Source organism: Hyaloscypha bicolor (assembly GCF_002865645.1).
Source record: "Hyaloscypha bicolor E unplaced genomic scaffold K444scaffold_83, whole genome shotgun sequence".
NCBI lineage: Eukaryota > Fungi > Ascomycota > Leotiomycetes > Helotiales > Hyaloscyphaceae > Hyaloscypha > Hyaloscypha bicolor.
Window position 1 is genome coordinate 487,712 of NW_020194585.1, and position 25,476 is coordinate 513,187.

Below are 25,476 nucleotides of genomic sequence, written 5' to 3' on the forward strand. Positions count from 1 at the left end.
GTGGGTGATTGGGGAAGTCAATTGAATGCGGATGTTGGCTTTGGGGTTGAGATCAAGTGCGAAGGCGCGGGTCGATGTCGCTTCAAAAGAATCGCCATCGCGGCCGCCATAGAGTGAATTGAAAAGTGAACTCCAGCTTTTCAACGATGCCCTAGTGAATTAATGGAAAAGCGACACATCGCTCAATGTTCGAAAGACAAATGGTACAATGACGATTTCCTTAACAGGGACGTGATCGAGGCCACTTGGCCGTCTGAGCCTTGCACCCATTTGACATGATGGAGAGCGACAAAAGTGTTGGAGGCTATGTAGTATGCCCTTAAAGTCTCACCGGTACATCAATGGTAAAAGTTGTGATGGGAGAGAGGAAGTGAGTTGAGAAAGAAGGGGCGAATGAAGAAAAGTTGCGATGCTAAATTTACCCGGGGGTGTGAATATCATGGAGGGGTAACCTCGAAGAAAAGTTCATCTCGACCTCAGCAAAACAGCAACGACGCACAATGGAGGACGATCGAGCTCAGGTTGATCTGGGTGTTGCTGTGGACGTGGAAGAGAGATTGGAAGAAGTTGCCGCACAAAGACAACCCAAGAAGCGCTTTGTGGGTAGAAGGGCAGCAGCGGCTTCCAGTTCTGAGACGAACGGGAACGTGGAGCACAATGGTGCTATTGAAGGCGAGAGAGAATCTCTCTGCACTGCTCAATGCGTCTCTGCTAACTCTCCAAAGTATCAAAACCAAGACGGTTACCTCGAACCCTGAACCAGGTCCCTCCTGAGATACTCAACGATCCGGACATTAACGCCGCCATTGCTCTCCTTCCCCCGAATTACTCCTTCGAAATACACAAGACTATCCACCGAGTACGAGCAAATGGTTCAAAGAAAGTGGCTCTGCAGATGCCGGAAGGCCTTCTTCTCTTTGCGACAACTATATCAGACATTCTCACACAATTTTGCCCCGGTATCGAGACGCTGATAATGGGTGACGTGACATATGGGGCATGCTGCATCGATGACTATACTGCAAGAGCTCTTGGATGTGATCTTCTGGTACATTACGCTCATTCGTGTTTGATTCCAGTCGACGTCACGAAAATCAAGACATTATACGTGTTCGTTGATATCAGCATTGACACGACACATCTGTTGTCTACATTAGAGAAGAATTTCCCTTCTGGGAAGACAATAGCCATGGTTGGGACAATACAGTTCAATGCTACACTACATGGAGTTCGAGCGCCTTTAGAGAAAGCGGGCTACAATATTCTCATTCCTCAGATTTCCCCTCTAAGTAAAGGAGAAATTCTTGGGTGCACATCCCCCAGACTCGCATCTACAGATGGAGTGGATATCATACTTTACCTTGGAGACGGGCGGTTTCATCTGGAGAGCGCAATGATACATAACCCTACGATCCCAGCATACCGTTATGATCCCTATTCGAGAAAGCTCACGCGAGAGAGCTACGACCACAAAGAGATGCACACCCTGAGGAGAGAAGCCATCACCACTGCCAAGTCGGCGAAGAAATGGGGACTGATACTGGGCTCTCTCGGTCGTCAAGGGAATCCACATACAATGTCAATGATCGAAAAGAAACTTGAAGATCAAGAAATTCCATGTATCAATCTCCTGTTAAGCGAGATCTTCCCCGGAAAGCTCGCGATGATGGATGATGTGGAATGCTGGGTGCAGGTTGCATGTCCAAGATTGAGCATTGATTGGGGTTATGCATTCCCGAGACCGCTGTTGACGCCATATGAAGCTTTGATTGTCTTGGGTGCAAAGGAGGATTGGGCGAAAGAGAATGACGATGTGTACCCAATGGACTATTATGGAAAAGAAGGGCTTGGAAGGACGAAAGGCACTAACTTGATCGCAGCAAAAGGCTAAACCTTAATGTGCGATCCCAGCTCAAGTCCTTTCGCCGACAGCTTCATGGTTTGCAAAGAGTACTCTGGGGGCTCAGCAATGCGGGCCACGACCTGCCGACTTGGTAGCCTCAGGACCTGATATCTCCTCCGATGTCCATGGAAGTCTTCGTCACCGGTGAATGTCCAAAATGGACAGGAAAGTGCCAAATCACACGAGAAAATGAAGTGCTAGCTATCAACAGAAGTCAATTTGAAGCAGGGGTGCCACAGAGGCAACACTTATTCAACTGTTTGCAGGCATAATCTTTAACGGGAAAACAAATTTCCTTCCAGCGATAGTTTTTCCTTTCCCCTAAACGCCAATATCACGCCTGGACCTTAGCGGTACCATTGACCTTCGTCCCGTTCATGCCATTGCCCAAAGTCTTCGAGCGACTGTCTTCATGGTTTCCGCTCATACCGTTGCTCAAGACACCGTTCGTCTTCGCAATTCCATTAACTTTCGCACTGCCATTCAAACTCCCGTTCGTGTTTCCATTGGTGTGTCCCTTAAGATGCTCGTTAACTCCATTCGACCTGCCAACCTTCTTCGCTGCAGCTTCAACAATTTTCTCCTCTTCGGCCGCATTCTCAGTGTATCCAGTGTCACTTGCATCAACGTACGCGTCAAGCCCCTCGCCATTTCTCGGGTACTCTCGCATCAAGTGCTTGTGTCTCTTCAGCGCAGCGTTCATTTCATCGGCGCTCACATCGTTCAGGAACGTGCATTGGCCGATAGGATTTGGGACTGCTGCTCTCAGAAGCCCATCGCGAGTCTTGAGAATTGCTGCTGTACCCTTAGCCAGGATCTCCTCGTTGAAGAGGTGGTGGTCCATCGAGAGACCCGTGCGAGAGAAGAGGTTCAACAAGCGGCGATGCTCTGCGTCAGTGATGAGACCGCGGGAATTGGCGAGAGTTGCGGAGTAGGCCATGTCGATTGAGATGGCGTGGCCATGACGAAGAGGTGTCTCAGGGACGAGTTCATGGAGTGGTGACCAGCTATCCTTCGTTAGCACATGATTTTCAAACGTAAGTGAGATAGAGGGGTGGTGGCTGAGGCTCACGTATGTCCATAAGCGATGACCCGATCCAGTCCAATCTCATGCAAATTCGGCGTCTCCAGCTTCAGCATCTCATGGATGCCTTCCCGATTAATCTTATCCGCAGCCTCGATCAACTCCCTCGAACTGCCATCCGCTCTCCCAAAACTCTGCTCAATCAACTGCTCACAGTACTTATCCAACAAGTTGAAAGTATCGAGATGAGAACAAGTCGAAATCTTTATCAACTCTGCGAAACCGTTACGGATCTGGGCTGTCGGAAGAGTCCGCAAGAAAGTGAAGTCGAGGAAGGTGTGAATCGGGGCGTGGTAGGCGCCTAGGCGGTTCTTGTAATTGCCATAATTGACGGCGACTTTGATGGAGACGGAGGCGTCGATGAGCCCGATGACGGTCGTGGGGATCCGGATGAAGTTTGTGTTACGGCGGTAAGCGGCACAGGCGAATCCAGCAACGTCAGTCACGAGCCCCCCTCCTACGACGAGAACCGGCTCCTGTTTGAAGTGTTAGTATTTGGTCCTTCAAGCGGAAGTGAGGGAAGCATGGATGGACCTTTCTATAAATTCCAAACTCATTCATTGAGTCCACGATACCGAGGAGCGTGGGGATCGTCTTCGCTTTCTCTCCAATCTTCGTTTTGTGGACTTTCAGCTCGAGTCCATAGTGCTCAAAATACCGCTCCATTTGCTGTCCGTATACGTTGTAGATGTTTTGGTCTGTGACCGCGAGACATCTCTTCCATTTCTTGTAGCAGTCTGCAAGATTAGGATTCTCAGTATTGAAAACACCGTCAATGAATGTGAAGTCATATTCGATTTTCTCGTAGCCTTCGACGTGGAAACCGGTGTGACCGGTGTTTGAGGTCGTTTCTTTGACAGTGGCTTTGAGGTCTGACATTTTGCGTCGAGGCAATGACAATACACAAGAAGCGAGGTGGTTGGTTAACTTATGATGGTATTGATTGGAAAATGCGGCTTAAGAGTACTGTGCTTGAATGTACTGAGCTCATAGATTTCTTATTTGAGACTAGCAAGCACTATTGCATGTTAAATACTTCATCGACGTATTCTCTGTGGCATATTTCAGCCCACCTGGGATGATAGCAAAGGTTTCATGGAAGCAGGAAATTTCCGGAGCTTTTGGTGAGCTTCTGAAGCGGCCCTCATGTGCGCTGGGAAATGTTAGGGTCATGGTGGGTCACTTGGAGGGTATGGTTGGGTCTAGTCCATACGCCTTGATACGAGTCCGAGAACATTGGTTAACGGTTGTTCTTATGTTGCGGGAATTGACAAGAAGAGAACCCAGGGATGAGAATTGTCCTCGGCGAAAGAGTGCCAAGTAGGAATGCACCTCTCAAGGACGGATCACCATGTTCAAGCTCACTCATAGTTGAGCAGCAACTCGAGATCAATCTATTCGGAATTTCGGAGGCATCTTCTGGCCCCTGAACCTTCAAACAAAACTTAAGTTGAGGAACAGAACGGCCGCGACGCAGCCAATCACATCCTCGAAGCAACAAATCTAAGATGTCAATGACTTATAGCTTATTTCGAGATCTACGACGGTCCCTCACTATCCCGTCACACTACTCCACACCGAAGCTGAGCCCCACATGCTTCCCGGATCGTATTCTTGAATCCCATGTCGCAAAATACCCTATTTTAGAACCGACAAGAGTCCCCTTGTTGACACAAGCTCTCAGTCATGATGCAACCCTCGTCAGACCCGAATACAATCAGAATTCTAGATGTCATCCTCCCAGAGTAAGAATTACACACTCTTCAGGAGATTTCAGGATTAGTTGTGGTACCTCCGGGAGAAATAGCTGCATTGGTGCTGAAGTACTAGAGTTGGTGGTTTCGCTGCAAAGGGAAAATTTCCCCGGCAGGAATGACCAAGACCCCGCGACCCCACCATCTGGTATCCTTCGCGTCAACCCCGACATGAGAAAGTTCCCACACTTTCGAGTTTCTGCAGCGATCAAATCAATTATAATATTTTTTTCGCAGAAGGCGGATTAAAAACATGCCCCATTTCGATGAAAAGAGAGCATATGCTGCCCAGGAAGATATCTTTGTAAGTGCGATTCGTTTCTTGTATCCCGTATTCAACACTGCTGACAGCAGCAGTTCGACGACGGCAGAGAAGAAGAGCTCGTCGAGTTCGTGAAATCCAAGCCCAATGTCCAAGGTTCACCATCCGCCGTCTTGAAAGCAATCGATGAGTTCGGCCGCACCAAGAAATACCTCATGAATGTTGGAGAAGACAAGGGCCGCATCGTCACCGATTTAATCCATGAAGCAAAACCAGAAATCATGCTCGAACTGGGGGGTTATTGCGGCTACTCTACAATCTTATTTGCACATGCACAGCGAGCCGCCGGAGGCAAGAAATATTATTCACTTGAGCGAAGCCCCAAGTTTGCCAAGGTCATTAAAACCCTCGTCGGGATTGCAGGTCTGTCCGACTTCGTCGAGATGGTCGTCGGGCCCAGCAACGAAGGAATCCGCATCCTGCTGGTCGCAGGCAAAGTCAAGAAAATCGACATGATGTTCCTGGATCACTACAAACCAGCATACACCACTGACCTCAAACTCTGCGAAAGTCTTGGTCTCATTCAAAAAGGTACGATTTTGGCGGCAGATAATGTGATTAAGCCGGGCAATCCGCCATATTTGGAGTATGTGAGGAGTTCGGTGGAGGAGAAGAGGAAGAGGGTGGCGGAGAAGCAGGAGAAGAAGGATACGGAGGGTTTCTCGGATAGAGCGGCTAAGCAATATGGGGGTGTGGAGGAGTTGAGTATGGAGGTTAAGGGGAATCCGGAGATTGTTTATGAGAGTCGGTTAGTGAATAGCTTTGAGCCTACTGGAGTTCCTGTAAGTTTCCCTTTATTTCGCATCTCAATCACTGCTGATTGCGAGTTTAGGATGGGATTGAAATCACGAGATGTGTTGAGGTGCCGGCTTGAGAAGACATGGACATTTCCTCCACGGTTCAATGTTGATTGAGCTCATTCTGCTCTAATTTTACACCATGAGTGCTCCAGACTTGTTAAACAGTCGCCTGTTAATACGATCTCTTACTTAGCCCCACAGAGATACCCTGGAATCTTCATCAAATGTTAGTCAGGCGCGGCTGGTTACTGCTTCTTTTTAGTTCCCATGTCATGACGTCCTCGATGTATCGTACCTTGCAACGTCACTTCACCCCACCACCACTCTGAGCACCTTGGTACCTATGTGTAATGGTAAATTTCAAAATTCAGCACCGTAAGTCACTCGACTTTCGTGTGAAACTCAAGCCATGTATTTTCTTCCCATCCAAATTTCCTACACGCGAGTCAAGAGTTGCAACAATGCCTCTCAACGCATCCTCTCCCATCTCCTTCCACATCCTCCAAAACCTCTCTCTAATCCTCCTCACTGCCCTCTTCACACCCCTCCTTACATTCATCGCCATAATCAGCACCCTCATCTCCCCTTTCTGCTATACCACAAAACAGATCTGCCACACCCGGCAATGGCGCGCCAAATCCTCGCCCACCTTCACACCCAGAACAATCCTCGTCACCGGCCTCGGGATGTCAAAGGGCCTCACCATTGCCCGCTCATTCTATCGCTCAGGCCATAAAGTCATCGGTGCAGATTTCGAACCTTACTATATCCCCGTCTGTGGTCGCTTCTCCACATCACTCTGCCGGTTCTACAGAGTTAGAAAACCAAATCCGGGTGCAGGAGGAGCGCAGAAGTATGTACAGGATTTGGTGGATATTGTGAAAAAAGAGGGCGTGGAGTTGTGGGTTAGCTGCTCCGGCGTCGCGGCCCCGATTGAAGATGGGGAGGCGAAGGAGGTACTTGAAAAACTTACCAACTGTAAAGCTGTACAATTTTCTGTTGATATCACCTCTAAACTTCATGAGAAGGATTCGTTCATCGAAAACACCAAAAAACTTGGGCTGAATGTACCGGAGACATATCCGATTCGATCTGAAAGGGATGCAGTTTCATTTCTCTATCCGGGCGTTGAAAGGGAGGATGGGAAGAGGTATATTATGAAGTTCACCGGGACGGATGACTCGATAAGGGCGGATATGACGCTGTGTCCACTTTCTACGGAAGCGAAAACGAGGAGACATATCGCGGTACTCAAACCGTCACCATCGAGGCCTTTCGTATTGCAGCAATTCATCTCTGGGCCAGAATTTTGTACCCATAGTGTTGCGATTCGAGGACGTATCAAGTCGTTCACTGCTTGCTCTTCGTCTGAGCTGCTTATGCATTATCGTGCAATGGACCCTAGATCATCTCTTTTCAAGGCATTCTTGAAGTATACGGAGACATACGCTGTGAAAATGGGAGAGGAATTCACAGGTCATTTCAGTATTGACTTTTTGGTTTATGATAATGTCGGGGATGGGACGGGGAGGAGCGTGGAGGAGTTGATGCGAAGCATATTCCCTATTGAGTGTAACCCACGGGCACACACTGCTGCAGTCTTGTTCGCAGAGAAGAGTGAGGAAGTCGCGGAGGCGTATTTGGCGATTTTAGATGATGGGGTTTCTGAACGAGAGACGAAAGGCATTGCCATTCCATGTTCTAACACGCCGGGATATTATTGGATTGGTCATGATCTCGTCACAAGAATTTTGCTTCCCATACTGTGCTTACTGCAAGGAAAGATGAGCATGGCAGAGATGGCTGCGAATTGGACCGAGTTCCTCCAACACCTCCTCTTCTGGAAAGACGGCACATACGAGATCTGGGATCCGTGGCCGATGTGGTGGTTATACGTTGTTTACTGGCCTGGCATGTTCTGGGTTAGTATTCTGGGAGGCGATTTGTGGAGTAGATGTAATGTCAGTACGACGAAGTTGTTTCGATGTTCGTGAAGGGTAAGATAGAATTCAATTGAGTTTCAAGTCTTCTTCGCCATCTCTCCTTCCACCCATTTCCAGATCTTTGCGAATAATTTCTCATCAACTGGACGAACGCCTCTCATTGTTTGGCTCACCTCCTTAGCGTTTGTGGTGTCAAATGTGGCGACTCGCTCCAGATCCTCGCGAGCGCTGCCCTCAAACGCTGGCCGCCAGAGTCCAAGCAGTGCTTTCGCTGGATGGCTCTCCATTTTCTCCAACCTCTCTGACCACTCTCTTGATTCCAAAATCTCAAAAGGATCTTTGTTCATCTCCTTTAGCCAGCCAAGGAGGTCCATGAAAGAAGTGGTGGTGTCATTGTTGACAACATTATACACTTCACTAGACTTCCTACTCGTCGAAGCCCGAGATCTTTCCTTATCGGCCAAAGCAATCTCACAAACAGCGTTCGCTGCAACATCAAGCGGAAGCCAGCTCAACTTGTCATTTATTCTGGGAAGACAACCAAGATCATTAAGAGTGCTGAGCATAAGCGGATATGCTTCACTCATATTCCAAACGCCGTGTTCCGTATCGCCAGTCAATTGACCAATTCTCAAAACCTTGAATCTCGATTCCTTGTTGCAGGATTCAGCAACTCGAGAACAGATCGTTTCAGCGACCCATTTGCTCTTCGAGTAGCCCAAAGTATCCGAATCTTCAGGGGATGTGGAAACTGTTTCTGGGATGACGCCGGGGTGGTTCGAACCAAGTACTGCAGCAGTACTTGAGCAGAAAACAAAATTTGGTGATCTCGATGAGGAGTTGGAGAGCTGGAGTAAGTTTTGAAGTCCCTGAAGTGAATGTTCGAAAGCTCGGAGTGGGAGTGAGAAGTTTACTGGCCATGCAGCCTAGACAAAATGAGCTCGTATACCAAACAGCTTTTACGATTATTCACTCACATGAATGATAGTAGAAACCCTATCTCGCAGCTGTTCGTAAACAGACATCTTGAAACCAAGATTCTCTTCTTCGAGCTTTGCAGGCAAGGATTGAAGTTTCTCAAGTGATGACTTTGAAAGAGCGAGAAGGAATCGCTGTTTCAGAGTTGCTAGGACTCTTTCGCTCGCGGTTTCAGTGTCCTTGGGTCTCACGAGACAGTAGACTTGTGTTACGGAGGGGCTGGCTAGGAGCTGAGACAGGATGTGTGAACCCAGAGCACCGGTAGCTCCTGTCAAAATCTGTCACCTTGTCAGTCAGGACCAGCAGTTGAAGTGGAACTCAACCTACCACGACTTCTCCCTTTACCCCGTTGTTTGAGCTTGAAAAGGTCTCACTTAGATGCTTCGTGGCGGGCTCACAAAGGACGGAGTATCGATCGACCAAATCGAGCATTTCTTTAGTCTCACTTTCGTCGACCTCCTCTCCTCTTTGCCAACTGCAGAGAAATTCTGCCAGCCTCGGATCAGGTCAGCATCAACGCAACAGATCATAGGAAAACCTGAGGTACCTTTCAATATTTCCACAGTCGTACACAATATTCCAGGGAAGTGGTTTTTCTTTGCCATGGAAGTGCTGGTCACCATCAGTTAAAGACTTCTTTATTTGCTTTAGGGGACTCACCTTCCCCAGCTGGTTTCTGATTCTCATACAACTCGCAGAATCAATGCCATGCTGATAGAAATCGTCTTGGTCTTGCAATTCTACCGCCCCAAGAACACCAATTACCACTCCCCGGATAATCTCCTTCGCACTCTTGCTTCCGGAGTTTGAAATCGGGACGCTGTTCGTATCCTTAGCATAGGCTGCCTTGATATCACTCGCGAAAGTCTTCTCAGCAGCACTTCTCAACACCGTCCCCTTACTACTCTTCTCCAACTTTCCCTCCCTTCTCCAAACTATCATCTCCCTCGAGATCCTCGTATGATCCTGACCCCTGGAATTTACCTCTTCAATCACTTCCCAAACTCTCTCCTCGACCTCCTCTTCCCACACCAAAGCAGTCATATCGTCTTTCAAAATTATCAACGCACCCGGAACCCGTTCCCCATTGCCAAACACAAAGCAATCCCTAACCTCCCCTACAGCAGCAACAATCGCATCCTCCACTGGCGCTGGATCAAACTTCTTCCCCGTGATCAAAATAATCTGACTATCACTCCGGCTGTGATACCTCCACGCCCCCTGGATCTCAGCATGAGGCTCAAACAAATCACTCGTTGCAAAACTTCCATCTTCGCGGTTTGTCTTGGCCATGTGTGGCCAGCCTTTTAAAACTACTAACTCGGAAAGTCCTGATCCATCATCTTGTTTCTCGAATCTGAGATACGGACCTGGGGACGGGAGTCGTAGGTATTGCCAGTCTTTGTCTGTGGAGTAATTCCGGCGTGAGGAGAGTAGGAATCCACATTCTGCGCTGCCAAAGCGGGAGATAAGATTTACTCCATTGGAAACGAGTGTGTCGCCTACGCCATCAGGGAGTGCTGCACCGCCGACGCCGACGATATCCATCTTTTGGAGCCAGGCGAGGCCGCCTTTGTCCTCAGCCATCATTTGGAGAACATAGGGCACGCTTGAGAAGTACTTTACTTTAGCAACGGGATTTATACTTTGAGTAGCTGTCTGATGGGCGACGGAGAGCGAGGAGATGATATTCTGTGCTGTGATTGGTACGCTGCTGCAGGGAAAGAGCCAGATCAGTGCATTGGATGTCCAGGCACGGAAGCAGTCCGCAATTCCTCCATGGTAAAGTGGTGTAGTTGTAAATGTTGCGGCAGACGACCCGGAGAGGAGGGGTAGGACACCGACTGCCGCATGGTGCGTTTGAGGGATGGGCTTTGGGAGTCCGGTTGAAGTACCGGAGGTGTGGTGGATGTATGCGGTCGATTCGGATGTTGACTGGCATACAGGCGTATAGTTAAGGTTCGGTGGAGTGTTCTTGGTAATCCAGGTGAGTGGTGTTTTAGACTGTTGCCATGGGAGGATGTGTGCCACGAGAGAAGCAGGCAAGGCTTTTGTTGCTGAGCGAGCGAGGTCGTGATAAACTTGATCGTAAAATAACGTTGAAACCTCACATGACTTGCACAGATGTGCAATAGCCTCCGGCTGGCATTGCGGACTGCCAGACAATTAGTTTCAAATGAAATAGAAGAAATCTTGGAATTAGGAGTTGACTTGCGCAATGAGCAGCACAACAAACCCAGCCCTCATCAATCCAAGCCATGCGAATAAGAAATCCTCTGAACTCCCACATATTAAACCCACACAAAATTGTCTCTCAATCGGGCGGTTAGTTTGCACCAGTTCCCTCAGCGAGTTCGCCACTCCAGCAGAACCCCTTTGCAAGTCCTTGAAGGCTAAGCGACGTCAAAAATCAGCACTCTGGCCGTCTTCTTTCAAACGGAAAACAGAACTCACAAAAGATATTGCAGCCCCAACTTTCTCTACTCTCAGAAGTTGGCAAAGGGAAACCAACAGCAGGCTTGTCAGGATGGAGTCGAGCTTGAAGGTCAATGAACTCCGTAGCAGTCCCGAAGTCACGTGGTAGCGCCCTATTCTGCTCTGCTGCTTGTCCAAGTGTACAAGTGAAGTACGTAAAAGGTGCGTCTGGCGCCATTTTGTTGTATTTCTCGCTTATTCGGGGAGTGGTTGGAAGAAAGACCAAGGAAGGCCAGTCGCACTTGAGCACAGAAACCACGGCTGAGAAGTTATATTCCACTAAACAAAAAGCCAGATGTGAATCCTGTAATACAGGAAGGAATCAAAAGCAATTTAAATTACTAGACCGCTTCCTGATTATCATCGGAAAGTGAAAATAGGCCATTGGTGGTTTCGGGAGAAATGTTAAACGTCATGACTTGACAGCTGGACCCCACCTCAACTTGGAAAGGAGCACACAAACTCCGACCACTCGCCTCAAACTTCTAAGGTCAAAATAATATGCTTCGCACTGGTAGATTTCAAGTATGAAGAAATTTAACGCTCTTCTTGAAGAGATACACACGAGGAGAGAACGATAAGTAAATTCCGACGTTAGGTACATCAACTTCATCATCAGTAAGCATCAAATGCTGAGCTCGTTGAATGCTTTCGGTGCCCGGATTACCAAAATCTGCTTCCTTTTATCTAAGAGTTCTCTTCGATTTCACCTTGGCTGCAATCATTCGGGGATAAGTGCGATCTCATTTTAGCCCTTCCTGTAGCTTGAATCGCTTGAAAAGGGGCCCATCGCAGTTTTCCAAACTGTTACACAGCTTGATCTAAGGGGCGCATTCATTTTCCAAACACGCAGCAAACGAATGCTGGAAATGGCGGAGGCTGCTGCATAATCCTCCGTTCTGCAACCTGGAGCTGATTGACTCCTTCCTGGGGCACTATTCAGCTCCTCTCTCCATATCCATACTAATACGCTCTCGTCTCCTTCTCCCTTTTCCCAGAACAGAAAGCAACCAAGAAATTGGCTGACAAAAGTTGATATAAAGAGGATCAATGCATCCAAGACTTTGGCCCTCAATGCAAGCTGTACACCTACGAAGGGGTCTGATGCTGCTGGAGTCAAGGTGTTTGGGACCGACTGTTGCTTTATCTCAGGTGATGGTTGCTGGGTTTGTAGTTTGTTTGCTTTGAGTGATCGAATCGCTGTTGAAGTGCCCAAGAGTAATGATGTTCGGTCTGAGGTGCCGATTCTCGGTGGCATGCGCAACGGTTCGGATGAAGTCAACGAATGAGAGTTTTGGAATAGGGGTATATTTTCGTGGTACTCTACTTCCAAGCATCTTCCCCGGAACTCCAAATTCATACCTCACCATCGCTAAACACCTCCAATGCACACTTCATCTTCGAAGCTCCCCTATCGGTCAACAGAACGTTACTTTAGACTGTAAGCCCCAACTCTCCCCACCTCTTTAAAATCTCGTCTTTTTCCTCCTTCGTCGCCATTCCAAAATGTCTAAGCCCCTGCTTCAAGCGCTGCGCAATCAGATTTGCTTTCAACCCTCTTGAATACCGCTTCTCAAACTGCTTTTCCACGCCTTTCAATGTGTACCCCGTGACACCAAACGCCGCAGCGCTGGTCTTGAACACCAACCCTCCTACACCCTTCCCAATACCCTTGCCAAAACCAACCACGCCATCTTTCTTCGTACCGTAGTAGGGTTGCGTAACAAGGCCTGTCACGCCATCAAAGAGACCGAAAACTACTTCCTTAGAGGCGACCTTGACGCCGGACCCGAGACCCGTGATGTTGTCGCGACGACGGACGGTGTCGTCATTCAGGAGGACCCAAGGCGCGTTGTGGAAGCCATTCGCAAGGTTGTAAAAGAACGACACTGGGACACGCAAACCAGTCACGACCATCGATTGCGCGAAATGGCCCGTCTCCAGCGTTGCGTCGTGGACTCGCCCATGCTCACGGCTCGGAGTAGAATAATGACTCGAGCCCGTATAAGTCCTATGAACCGGGGACCAAGAGTGAGTTTTCCTGTGTTTCGATTTATCCGTGTAGTTTGGGAGGGTTTTGGCGGCCATTTTGAAGGCGAGGTTCTCGACGCGCTGCTCACTGTAGTTCTCGTTCGCGCGGGTGACGGGGTTATGGCTGTAGACGCAGTCGAGGGAGGCGGTGTATGCCAGCACCGGGGGACTTTCGTTGGAGCTCGAGGAAGCCGAGTCTCCGGCGGGGCGTTTGCGGATTGTTTTGGACAAGTTGCGGGAGTAGGAGGCTACGGCCGTGACTGCACCGGTGACGGCGCCTGATGCTACGGCTATGGCACCCAGCACTGGATCTCCAGCGCCTTCGTCGACGTACCAGTCTCGATGTTTGACACTGTTTGTGGTGAGCAGGATAGCATTTATGAGATGGAAGTAGACACTTACAGCTTCATGCGTTCGAGACTGGATATTCCATTGTCGATGAGGACAGATGCTGCAAGTGTGCTGAGCCGTATATTGGTGTTCTTGATCCGCCAGTCAGCTATTCGGTCAGGTAAAATCAAACACCGCATAGAGTCGATGTTGACCATGTTGTGGAAGGAAAGAGCAGCCTGTTCTGCGCCATTCTCGTTCGTAATCTTTTTGGCCATTTCTTTCACTGCTGCTTGCACGTCAGGTCCTAGGGCAATGGTGATACTTTCTGCAAGAGTCTCTTCTGTCATCCTCTTGAACGGTACAGGTTCCGGTCCAGCTCCCGCTTTGTGAACCATGGCACCCCAGAATGGTTGATCTCCAAAGAATGGAACGACGACTGTTGGCTTCCCCATAGCGATTCCAATCGCAGTCGTTCCAGCTCCTCCATGGTGAACGACAGCTGAGACATATTGAAAAAGCCAATCATGAGGGACATTTCCGAGTAGAAATATCCCTTCTGGTACTTCTATATCACTTCCAAGTCCACCCCAGCCTTTCGACACGAGTGCTCGTACACCAGCTTGCTTCACAGCCGCGAAGATCATTTTGGTAAGTTCGTCGGGGTGGTCGACGACGATCGATCCGAACCCGATGTAAACAGGTGGTGCCCCGGCGTTTAGGAATGCCATGAGGTCTTCGGGTGGTGTGTAAGACGAAGCTTGATTGAGGAAAGAGAAGCCACTGATGTTGATGTGGGATCCCCAATCCGATGGTTTGGATATTAATGCCGATGACCTGGTCATATTAGCTCACCAAATGTAGTCAGCGAAATTGTGACGACAAACCAGGCATATGTGAACGGAACTTTCATCCTAGAGAGAAGCATGTGTCCCCAGAGCGGACTTATTGGGTCTAAATTTAATGTCTTCATCCGGAAGCCGTTGATGACGTCTCCAAGCCTGGTTTCTTGTCAGTGAAGATTCATCGGTGAAGGAAATACATTTATTACCCTTGCCAGGCTAGAAGTTCCATCATCGTATATGAAATGTAGTTGCCAAAATTTGGATCGGCTTCGTTTCTGTCCATTGATGCCAGCGGGTGAGGAAAGTGTTGAGTAGGCGACCACGGCATGCTAAAGGCCGAGATTAACTCTCTGCCAAAGCGGTCAATGAAGGGATGCTTACGTGAACATCATGTGCAGGGGAATCCCCAGCTTCTCCGCGCAATGAATATGTCCGTAGCTCGGCGGGTTTGCAATGATCGCATCCGCAATGAATAACCTATCCACCTCCTCCTCTCTCGTTAACGGAGGTCCTACCTTCTCCGAACCCAACCCATCTCCAGGCTCAATACACCCCCTCCAAGTGCCCTCCAAAATCTCCGCGATATCCGCCCGTCTCTTTCCCACATCTCCAGCCTTCAGACTCTCGATGCCCGGCATCAACCCGGGATTCTTAACCATATACGCCATTAACGTCGCCGGGTCACCTCCAATGGAGAAGAACTCCAACCCATTCTCCTCCACAAAGGTCTTGAAAACGGGATGGGTGCAAATTCTGACTCGGTGGCCGTACTTTTCCTTCAACACCTTCCCGATGGCAATAAACGGCTGGACGTCACCTCTTGATCCCACGATGTGGACTGCGATGTTCATGCGCGGTAGTCCATTAAAATTTCCCATAACGGAGTGAAAATTAGAGACATATTTCTTGTTGTTCTTGGTGAGTTCAACTCCAACGGGATCCCGGCCTCTCCGGAGCTTCGTCGTCCGCTCGAAATACTTTGCCAACTTCGAGGCCTCAGTGAGGTGGATGTTGACGCGGCCATCATTGAGGATATCAGCTTTGGCTGTGAAGTGCTCGTTGACGGTGTGGACGCGGTGTAGTGAGGCGTCCGCCATGTCTGGGACGTTCGCAAGAAGGGGTGAAGAGTACGGAAGAGTGGCAGGAGGAAGGGAAGAAGTGGAAAAGAGAAGGAATCCCGGCTTTAGAAGACTACTTCATATACCACGGGACCAAACTGAAAAAGCCATGTGAACAAGAGGGAATTTGTCGTGTACTCCGTAGTTGATGACAAGGCGATCCGCTGGGATGTCCATTGCCCCATGCTAAACTCTCTGCGGTAAGGCCTGCGGCGTGAGAAGCTTATCGAGGCCCGACAGCCACTGAAATCATTTATTCAGCACCGAGCGCAGAGTCGCGGTTCCTAGCATTCCGATACGTCCTCAGGGGGATGAGGCGATTTCGGGCCCTGCAGGGTGCTTACTATACACGATCGATCCTTATTGAGGCAGTCAAACTTTTCTCCTTCGTTATCGGTGGTCGGAATGACGCTCCAGCGATACGGCCGCCGCATGCGCCCGTTCCAGGGGTTGTTCGCGAGGCGATATGCCCGAAGGTGCCGAAGGGCTGGACGGGTCGGTGTTACGGTAGCTTGAGCAGTAATCACGATGAAGGCAATAACTGGTCTTGACTTTAACACCGGAAGATCAGGAAGCTGGTGGAAGTGAAGTGTAAAGGATAGAGGAAACGTCCCTGGAGTTTAGGCGCACTCCTGAGGCTAGGAAGGCCGGGTCGCTGCTTACATCATTTTGACCGCTGCTTTTACGACGCGAGATCCGTTTCCCACGACACTTTCCTCGCTCCTTCATAGCTTCACTCCTTAACAATCGCCAGTTGAGAAGTCAGTTGAGGACCAGCATCCCTTCCCATCGACGCGAGATGGGTAGGCTGGCCCATCAATACTATTGATCCCAGGGCTGGCGAGTCCAGAAGCAGCGCCACGAAGGAGCCCGCAGCAAATTCCCAGCATGGTACTGGCAGGTGTTGCCAGTGTACCTCGACGGAGACGTTGAGCCGGAAGACTAGGACGAGGGCATCTCTGAGTTGGGAGAATCAGACAAGTTGGGCGAGGAGGGTGATGAGCGCAACTGTGGATGTGACAGGATGACGGGCGCGAGTGCGGATTTGACAACGATGCCTCGAAATGCAATTACGAATCGAAAGACGGAGAAAACACGGACGAAGAGAGCGAATCACCGAAAAGATGCGATGGATTCGGTGCCGAAATGTACTACGAATTAAAAGAAGAGCGCAAAGCACGAAAACGAGAGTTGTTGGAGAAGCATAAGGAAAAGAGAAAGCAATGGAATTCGTGAAGGCCAAAGAAGACGAAGTCAACGCCGCATACCAAGCTTTCAGGAAGCAAGAAGGAGAGCCAAGAAGAAGGGTGGGAAGATTCCGATTGATTTTACCCTCAGTCGATCATACAAACTCTACTCTTCGGACCATGTTGAATGGGTACACGATTATTCAATGCCTCCAACGCAACGAGCCGACTTCCACCACATAGACGAGTGCGATGGCGGACCTCCCTCACCAAATGATGGGTCGGAGAAGCCCCTATACGGACACATCTACCTCGACGCCGCAGCAAACTACACCTTTTGCCCCGTTCCCATCCCAAAACGGGCAAGGCGTAAGGACATAGCGGTCACTGGTGCTGGTGATGGCGACGGGGTGTACGACCTAAGGCTCAAGTTCTTTGGAAACGGATATTTGGAAATGAGCGTTCCTCGCGCACTACTTGAGGGTCACCATAAATTATCTTCTGGTGCGCCAGAGAGATTCTAGTTCGTTGGGATCTTCAGAAATCTCGAGAAGGAGAAAGCCGAAAGGAAGCAAGCCGCAGAGGAGAAGAAGAGTCGCCCGACCTCGCCTCGCGAATCACATTTTGAGATGAACCATCCAATGGGGTGGTGGGCTCAGTCCAGGTGATATTGCGTTCACCGGGCGACCTTCTCGTTGGCCAATTCATTCCCGCCCACTTCGGTTTATTTTCTCATGACCCCTGATATATGTACACTTAAACAAATTCTTCTTCTCTTTACGATCTTTGTCTAATTTACAATTCAGACGCATCCCCCTAGTCATTCCACCAAGTCAATGAGTGGTCTCGCCAGGAGCGGTATGAAGTCTTCTTCCACTTGGCAGATCTCTTCTTTAATGAAGTGGAATATGCCTATAGTCCTCTTTATACACATATTTGCACTTATAGTTATAGTGTTCCATTTCGAGTTCACCATGTAGAGTCGACGGGTTCTCGGATACAGATTGTTCTAATATGAGCTATTTTCGTGTTCCTGTTTCTATATAATTTGGTTAGCTCGAGTCATCATGTCTTTATGCCTCGTATAGTTCCTGGAGCATAACAAGTGCTGGGCATTACCAATTCTGAACACCTGGAAGGCTTGGGAGGGAACATGTGATCCTCAAGTCCCCGCACGTACCCCGCACCTCGCACCTGAAGGCCCTGGGGTGAGGGCCCAAGTAATAATTTTCAGGGGTATATTATGGAGCCTTCATCGCTAAACTTTAGCAACCTTACACCCTATACCTAATACCTCGTGGACTCGTATACGGCTAATGTCAATAGAGCGTTTACTAATGCAGCTCGCGTCCGGAACAAAGTAACACCACATCCCACCAACGGTACGACATGGGACGATGCAGGTACAGGGACAACTACCCAGTAGCCAAGAACAACTTGATCGGGAACATAATGGCTGTGCCTCTCGATTGGAACGTCGGTCCGGTCCCAGAGCTCAAAGCGATCAGAATCTCTCCACTTGCCGTCAGATTTTATTACTCACGACCCGGGTTAAACGGACCGTTTTACCCAAATTGTACGCGTGTTTAAAATAAAGTAAGCTTATTCTCACAGGATGGGATGCTGAACTTACCCGGAACACACCCCAGTAACCCGGAATTGCAGCTCAGCTATTGCAGATTGTATATTCTTAGTGTGCTTGATATAAAGCTCAAAACATGGTACATTTCCATCGCCAATCTGTCGTGTCTCCGCCCCCACATGCTTTTGTTCCCCTCGCTATTCCAACGCAGAACATTGTTTGCCTAGCATGCATTTCTCACGTCTTTCGCTTGCAAGTCTCGCTGCCTCTCAGGTGGCCGCGGTGACGCTCTGGGCTGCTTCCTATGGCGGGGCAGGGCTCGGTGACGGCGGAGTCACTTCCTTGAAGCTGGACAAGACTGGTACGGGAGGATATACACTCAAGCAGACGAGCTTCCTCAATGGTAGCACTTCCTGCGGAGCTCAGTCTTCATGGTTGACCAAGGACGCCTGGAACAATGTCATATACTGTGTCGATGAAGCTTGGGGGGCGGCTAATGGCTCGATTACCTCGTTCCATTCCTCACCTAGTGGATCGTTGACCCTATTTGACAAGCAAATCAGCCTCGGATCTCCGGTTTCCACAGTTGTGTATAATGGAGGTGCAGCTCTCGCAGCAGCCCACTAGTAAGTCCCTTTCCCCTTTCCGTCTTGCAACACTAACAAGTGCAGCGACACCTCTGCGGTCACCACCTGGGAAATCCTCCCATCAGGCGGCCTCAAGGCAATGCAGGTATTCCGATACAAGCTCACCGCACCTGGCACAAACCCCACCCGCCAAGACGTACCTCACGAGCACGAAGTGATCCTCGACCCCACCGGCTGCTTCATCGTGGTCCCCGATCTCGGTGCAGACCTCCTCCGCATCTTCGCCATCAATAAAAAGACCAGCATGCTCTCCGAAAGCTCCACCTTTGCCGTCGCCCCTGGCTCTGGTCCCCGCCACGGGACATTCTTGAAGACCGCTGATGCGACCTACCTCTTCGTGCTTTCCGAGCTGTCAAACACCATTGCTTCATATTCAGTGGCCTACACGGCTACCGGACTTAGCCTCACTCAAGTTTTCATCAGCGGAGCGTATGGCGTCGGTGTCGAGATTCCCACTGGAGCAGGAGCCGCTGAAGCTATCCTTTCCGTGCGTCCCCTTTTCCTCTCAAATTAAAAATCTCCAAATGAGAAATCGGAGGCAATTGCTAACACCCATCAAAGCCCGACAACAAATACCTCCTTACTTCCGAGCGTCACGTAGCCAGCTTCCAAATCCCCAATTTCGACCCGAAGAACAGCACCACGCTCCCCTCCGACGCCCTCATCGTCTGGACCATCGACCACGCCACGGGGAAACTGTCCAACGCCCAGCGCGCACCTGCTGGCGGCATGAACCCGCGCCAGTTCTCGGTCAATGCCAAGGGTGACTTGGCTGCCGTTGGCTTGCAGGATGATGGACGTGTTGTGATTCTTGAGCGCAAGAAGGATGGCAGCTTCGGAGATATTCTGGCGAGTGTCATGATTGCTGGGAGTCCTACGAGCGTTATCTGGGATGAGTAGATGCTTGGGAAAGTGGTGCAATTGAAGGAGAATGAAATCGTTGCGAGAGGCATAATGTAAAAGTTTGGTTAATAGTGGCCAGAGCAGAGTAATTTGGATGAAATTTATATCCGAAATTCTGTGGAAAAATTCGGGGGTTTCGATCTGTTGTTTACCTCCCACGTGCAAAAACTTTGATGACTTTTTTGCTGAATCGTGAAGTGGCGCAAGTATTGATTGGTGCGTAAATGACAGATGACTTTAGAATATGAAATCACTTTTGATGAAGCGAGTTGGTTGGGTTTAAATACAGGCTGATGAGCTCCGTACGAAACAGTTCCATGCGGGCTCAACGTTCACGACTAGAAGTCTGGAACTTCCCAAGAACCATTCCCACGGTATTTGTTGTAGCTGGGTAAGTTTCATAAAGATAGCGTTGTGCAGATAGCGACCACTGCTCATTGTATCTCCAGGGTATGTATTTACCCTGTTGTTTCGCGCCAATCCTCACCCCCATTTGCGTGCACGCCAAGTAGGGATGCACGATTTATAATTATTACAATTATATAATAATCAAGTCGCCAATATTATAATGCATAAAATACTGCATAAAAGAGCGTATAAATCGTGCATAATTCGGCACGTGGAAAAGGGTAAATTAGTGGATTTGATTGTTGGGGAGGAGCACGAAACCGCGCTAGTCAAATGGAGGCTTCTGATTGGCTGTGTCTCATATGCAAGATAATATCACCATAATCAAGTCGGAGTGATTATTTTACGATATTATGTATTCAAGTCCTAAATTATATAATTTTAGCATCCCTAACGCCAAGCTATCGCGCACGTGACCCCTCGCCGCTCTGCTTACCTATGTTGCCTAGGATGTGCTTATCCATGGTATCGCGGCTTTCGAGAGCGTCAGGGGAGCCAAAACAGGCCCCGGGAGGCCGTGATAGGTCCCAAGTATTACAGTAGTAGTTTGGCATGCTGCTACCTAACGACTGTTCGACTAATAGCATGTCACCTGTCCCTATTGTGGTACGGCAGACCGTACATACCTAAAATAGACTGATTTTGGGTACTGTTGGTAATTACATGACTGTACGAATTCTTATATTATATGACTTGGCGACGAAACATAAACAGCGAATCTGACCCGTAGTTTAGAAATAACAACTACCTTCCTCTTTTTTTAGTAGAAACAATTCGTGGACATAATAATTATTCCTGTGCCTTGTGCTTTGCTTGTTTACTATTTACGTTGATGTCTGAGATCTAATATATATATGGGGAATTAAGTAATTCCTAAAAAAGAATACTAAAGTAGCTACTAATCCTATTTCTTATATTAATTAGGACTATTTTGCTTCTCATTTCTAGTTAAGCAGCTTTTTAAAACTAGAAACAACCTTGGTAGCGTTTCCTCTCCGGTTTACAAATATGTTCTGCTCAGTGTCGGGGCGTGCCATATCAAACAGAAGTAGTTCCAGTCTTCGAGGCGGCCAAGAATATCTGTAACTACTATCTTGGGACTCTCCCAATAACATTTATCGTATTTCCAATGCCAAACCAGGATCTCATCAGTCCTTGATTAGAAGTAACCTGTATCTCACTTCTTAAAGCCCCTAAAAACGAGATGCCTATACAAGCTTCCAAATCTATCCTTGGATCAGCACCATGTGCGAGGAACTTGTAAATCGCTTCTATCCAATGAGGCCCCGGAGGAGATTTGCAAAGCACTCTTACTCCCAGACGTTGTGTTTCCACAAATTTCCAATTTGCAGTTGTCTCTAAAGTGGTAGAACGAGGGATTGGCAGCCAAAGCTCATTTGATTTCCCGTCAGCTTTGGCTACATTTCCAAATCTCCCACTGCTGGAGAGCGTTGCCTTTTCCAAAAGATATTCGAAAACAGTGCTAGCACTAGAAGACCGAGCCCAGTTCGGATCCGCTCCCTGCTCAAGTAGTAGCATGATCATGTGAAGATCGGGAAATGTTCCAATCTCAAAGAAGCGATTGAAAATCTGCTCGCAGGTGACCGAATCCCGTAATAATGACCACAGCCCAGAGTCTTGCGTGATCAAGCACCTTGGATACGCCCTTGCTTTTACGTAGAAGTAAAGATTTAGTCTCACCGCTAGAGACAAGAAGTTGAGACCTCTCGATGGTGTATAGCCAGAAAATGTAGAACTCCAGTTTGGATACAATTCTCCTTCCTTGGCTTATAGCCAGAAAATGTAGAACTCCAGTTTGGATACAATTCTCCTTCCCTTGGCTTATATCCGGAATAGTATGATAAGAAAGAGTGGCCGTCACTGGCAATTGTGTTGGTAAGCGTAGTTATAGAGCGATCAAGCTCATCTAACATGTTTGCAAATGATCCATCGGGATCCTCCTCCACATTTGCGTATTTAATGGACTCTTTGACAGCGTTCCACAATGTGGATCGGTTAAGCGTATTAGGATCTATGTGCTTGAGTTGTGCAATAAAACCACCACACAGAGCCAGCCTAGGATTGTACCCATTGGGGCTTGCTTCAAGCAGCCGACTCCAGACTGCTGGAAGCTCCAAGTAATCCTTGACAGTTCTGTGTAGATATTGCACCGTTGAGTCTGCAAGTGACTTTCGAGGGACAGAGACAGTCCGTTGATCCGCGTCCTGGGCAGGCACATTTTGCCCTGGTGTAGCAATCAAAACCCGAGCAGCCGTGGCTGTCTCTGTATTGGCAATTTCTAGGAGACCTTTGCATCTGCTATTTAATCTCCGTCTCATAGTATCGGCTCTTAATATCCTCTCTTCGTCGGTGAGGCGCTGTACTTTGCTTTTGAATACAAAGTCCAGTTCCTCATCCGCAAAGGACAGAGTCAAAAGAGTTGGTGGTTTGAAGGATGCTCGAACCAGTTGAAATAACTGCGATGCGTGAGAGAAATAGAACGGCTCTAGACTGACGAGCATCTTATAATATAGTTTTTCGAGATCTGGGAGGTAGTAGGTCCAGTCTCCTTTCAAGATCCGAGACCCTGTCCCCATTCACAAGTCCAGCCAATAGGGACTGAACGACCAAGTGAACCCAGAGAAATACCCCCGCTGCTTTCTTAGCGACGTGTTGTTGAAGCTCCTTAGCATAGGATGGCTCGCGTCTTTGGAGCTCTGCAAAACCAGGGATCCCCTCGAAATTAGAACTCACGTAGTTGCGAATGTCGTCGTAAGTGAGATCTTGAAGCATGAGGAAAGATTTATCTCCAAATGCGTCCTCGAAAACGTTCCATGGTCTGCTGGAAACGCAGATTTTGATGTGTTTGGAGGAGGCCACTTTTTTAAGAAGATTGTTCAGTTCGGAATGATCTCCATCAAACTCATCCGGTCCATCCAGTGTGTCAAAAAAATAATTAAGGTAATTAATTATATTTAATTAAATTAATTTTCTAATTAATTATAATTTGATTATTGAGTTTCAAAAAAAAAATTAATTATTAGACTAATTATAATTAAATATAATTAATTATTTCTAATTATTACGTAAAAGTCATATGAAAGTCAAGTAAATAATAAAATCTCTTTATTTTCTCTAAATAACTATAAGGCCATCGGATAAAATATTAACTAGACTAATAAAATATATATAAAACTATAAAACTAAGCTTTTTCGGGAAGGAAAAACTAATTCTCCGGCTCGAAATCCTTTTTCTCCTTTAATTCCTATTCTTTTTCCGCCTTTTTTATCTCTTCTTCCTCGTTTATAAATATCCCCCAGCTCTTAAGATATATAATCTTCTCGAAAGTAATCTTATTAAGTCAATTACGTAGTTTAGTATTAATAAGAGCCCCTTGTGAGAAGAAACGCTCGCTAGCGGCGGACAAAGCGGGTATTCCTAAGTACTTCCTTGCTATAAGGGATAATACAGGAAACCTAATTTAATTAGCTTTCTAGTAATCAAGTGGCCGAATCTAGAGCTAAATTAATATATATAGATAAAAAAATTATAATAAAGGGATTAGTAGTTCTTAAGGGAATTTGAAATAAAGTAAGTAAATATTATTTACTTTTTTATCTACTCTCTTCTCCTCTAAATAAGTTATTAATTCGTCTTCTATTTTATCCTCTTGATTATTTATATAAATATCAAGTTTATCTTTATCTAAATCGTCTATAGATATATTGGAATTAGTATCTTGAGGATTAGCTATTAAATAGTCTCGTTTATACCTATAAGAGAATTAGTAATTAAATAATTTAAAATTTAAGTAGAAATATATACTTATATATTATAGTCTATTTTAAGCCTATTATATATATTAGATACTATACTAGAATCTAGGCCAATTCCAGCTAGTCCTATTTTTTTAATTCGAGGATTAAGAATAAGAGCTAAATATAAAGCTTTACTCTTATTATCTAAAATACTGATTTTAGGATAATATTTGCGAAGCTTAGCTATATCCTTATTAATAGCGTTTTCAAAAGTTTTATTTTATTTATAATTAGTATACTATTAATATAATATAGTTTAGAAAAGACTTACTTTAAATTCGGTTTTAAAACTCTCGAGTTTATTATATATTTTATATATTTCAGGTATAATATAATATATAATAGGATAGTTCTCGGCTTATAATTTAGTAGTAGCCTTAATAAATATTGAAATTATATTTAAAATATTATTTAAATAAGTAATTTTAATATTAGTTAATACTAAACTTTTATTTTTAAAAGCCTTCGATTTCGAGCTATTAATAACTGCTTTAATAGCTTCATATATATAAAGAAAGTCTTTTAATATATAATAAGTTAATAACTACTATGTTTTTTAATCTATAAGTAATTAGTATTAATTAATAATTAAAGAATTAATTAATTACTTACCAAGTTAAGGGAATCAAGCATTTTCTATATTAAAAGCTTTAATCTGAGCTTCTAATAGCCGTCGGTTTTCCTAATTATATTTAAGACCTATAATAGTCTTTCTAATCTTTCTCTAAATTAATAAATCTATAATTTATTAGTAAATCTCTTATAAATAATATGAGAAACTTACTTATTACTTATTCTATTTCTTTTCTCTCTTCTCTTTCTTTAATTTCATCTTTTTCTAGCTTATATAAATCTATAGAATAAGAGGTATTATAATCGTTCTTAATAAGAGCTTTTAAGATATCTTGAATTACTAGGTTTAATATATGAGCTATATAAGGAATATCTTCTTGAAATTTAATACCTTCCTTATTATAATACTTTATAAAAGCTTATAATAAGGTATTATTTGAGCTAGTATTATCTCGAGTAATATTAAATTAAATATATTAGTAGTTTTTCTTTAAATAATAAGAGTTATATTATTTACCTAATAATATTATACTCGATATTATATACTTTTAAAGCTTCTAGTAAGACCGAATTCATATATTTACCGCTATAAATATCCTTTAAATCTTTTATAGCTAATAAATAAGATTTTAATTTAAAATCTTTATTTATAAAATAACTAGAAATTAAATTAGTAAATATTATATTAATAAGTTAATAAGAATAACTTATATAGTAATTTCTAAATAAGCCTTTTGATTTATAGCTATCTAGGCATCTAAAGTAATAGAGAAA

General features: G+C 46.3%; 9 protein-coding genes across 9 annotated transcripts; 5 read left to right on the plus strand and 4 right to left on the minus strand.

The window, feature by feature from the left end:
* Positions 1–500: 500 nt before the first annotated feature.
* K444DRAFT_643367 (uncharacterized protein) lies at positions 501–1,891 on the plus strand (the record flags this gene model as incomplete). Its single annotated transcript, XM_024884853.1, has 2 exons — positions 501–672; positions 726–1,891. 2 exons carry the CDS (start codon positions 501–503, stop codon positions 1,889–1,891), a joined length of 1,338 nt encoding a protein of 445 aa, XP_024736487.1.
* A 670-nt stretch (positions 1,892–2,561) lies between these two features.
* Positions 2,562–3,944, minus strand: K444DRAFT_561964 (Dehydroquinate synthase-like protein; the record flags this gene model as incomplete). The annotated part of the gene is made up of 3 exons (XM_024876966.1): positions 3,522–3,944; positions 2,976–3,463; positions 2,562–2,910 (listed from the first exon to the last, which is right to left on the minus strand). Coding segments are annotated over exons 1-3 (1,182 nt in total), but the record flags the coding sequence as incomplete, so codon positions are not given.
* A 972-nt stretch (positions 3,945–4,916) lies between these two features.
* On the plus strand, positions 4,917–6,112 carry K444DRAFT_561965 (S-adenosyl-L-methionine-dependent methyltransferase). Its single transcript, XM_024876967.1, has 3 exons — positions 4,917–5,045; positions 5,099–5,845; positions 5,896–6,112. Exons 1-3 carry the CDS (start codon positions 4,995–4,997, stop codon positions 5,935–5,937), a joined length of 840 nt encoding a protein of 279 aa, XP_024736489.1. The 5' UTR covers positions 4,917–4,994; the 3' UTR covers positions 5,938–6,112.
* A 437-nt stretch (positions 6,113–6,549) lies between these two features.
* Positions 6,550–7,857, plus strand: K444DRAFT_529785 (uncharacterized protein; the record flags this gene model as incomplete). The annotated part of the gene is made up of 1 exon (XM_024874843.1): positions 6,550–7,857. One exon carries the CDS (start codon positions 6,550–6,552, stop codon positions 7,855–7,857), a length of 1,308 nt encoding a protein of 435 aa, XP_024736490.1.
* Positions 7,858–7,883: 26 nt separating this feature from the next.
* Positions 7,884–11,437, minus strand: K444DRAFT_723233 (acetyl-CoA synthetase-like protein; the record flags this gene model as incomplete). Its single annotated transcript, XM_024888584.1, has 7 exons — positions 7,884–8,732; positions 8,784–9,062; positions 9,112–9,280; positions 9,332–9,396; positions 9,445–10,926; positions 10,996–11,177; positions 11,239–11,437. 7 exons carry the CDS (start codon positions 11,435–11,437, stop codon positions 7,884–7,886), a joined length of 3,225 nt encoding a protein of 1,074 aa, XP_024736491.1.
* Positions 11,438–12,693: 1,256 nt separating this feature from the next.
* On the minus strand, positions 12,694–15,562 carry K444DRAFT_529775 (glycosyltransferase family 1 protein; the record flags this gene model as incomplete). Its single annotated transcript, XM_024874841.1, has 5 exons — positions 12,694–13,642; positions 13,693–14,457; positions 14,508–14,621; positions 14,672–14,794; positions 14,847–15,562. The coding sequence occupies 5 exons, from the start codon at positions 15,560–15,562 to the stop codon at positions 12,694–12,696; spliced, it is 2,667 nt and encodes an 888-aa protein (XP_024736492.1).
* A 1,414-nt stretch (positions 15,563–16,976) lies between these two features.
* On the plus strand, positions 16,977–17,294 carry K444DRAFT_629997 (uncharacterized protein; the record flags this gene model as incomplete). Its single annotated transcript, XM_024883136.1, has 1 exon — positions 16,977–17,294. The coding sequence occupies one exon, from the start codon at positions 16,977–16,979 to the stop codon at positions 17,292–17,294; it is 318 nt and encodes a 105-aa protein (XP_024736493.1).
* Positions 17,295–18,580: 1,286 nt separating this feature from the next.
* On the plus strand, positions 18,581–19,899 carry K444DRAFT_643372 (putative isomerase YbhE; the record flags this gene model as incomplete). The annotated part of the gene is made up of 3 exons (XM_024884854.1): positions 18,581–18,978; positions 19,024–19,486; positions 19,561–19,899. The coding sequence occupies 3 exons, from the start codon at positions 18,581–18,583 to the stop codon at positions 19,897–19,899; spliced, it is 1,200 nt and encodes a 399-aa protein (XP_024736494.1).
* Positions 19,900–22,013: 2,114 nt separating this feature from the next.
* Positions 22,014–23,103, minus strand: K444DRAFT_629999 (uncharacterized protein; the record flags this gene model as incomplete). Its single annotated transcript, XM_024883137.1, has 2 exons — positions 22,014–22,787; positions 22,960–23,103. The coding sequence occupies 2 exons, from the start codon at positions 23,101–23,103 to the stop codon at positions 22,014–22,016; spliced, it is 918 nt and encodes a 305-aa protein (XP_024736495.1).
* Positions 23,104–25,476: the final 2,373 nt, after the last annotated feature.

Excerpts from the sequence above, each read along its gene's own strand:
- K444DRAFT_561965 (XM_024876967.1), top strand. The coding sequence starts at position 4,995 with ATGCCCCATTTCGATGAAAAGAGAGCATATGCTGCCCAGGAAGATATC. Across the intron at positions 5,046-5,098 it reads CTGCCCAGGAAGATATCTTT|TTCGACGACGGCAGAGAAGA; the intron begins GTAAGTGCGATT and ends TGACAGCAGCAG. Across the intron at positions 5,846-5,895 it reads TTGAGCCTACTGGAGTTCCT|GATGGGATTGAAATCACGAG; the intron begins GTAAGTTTCCCT and ends TTGCGAGTTTAG.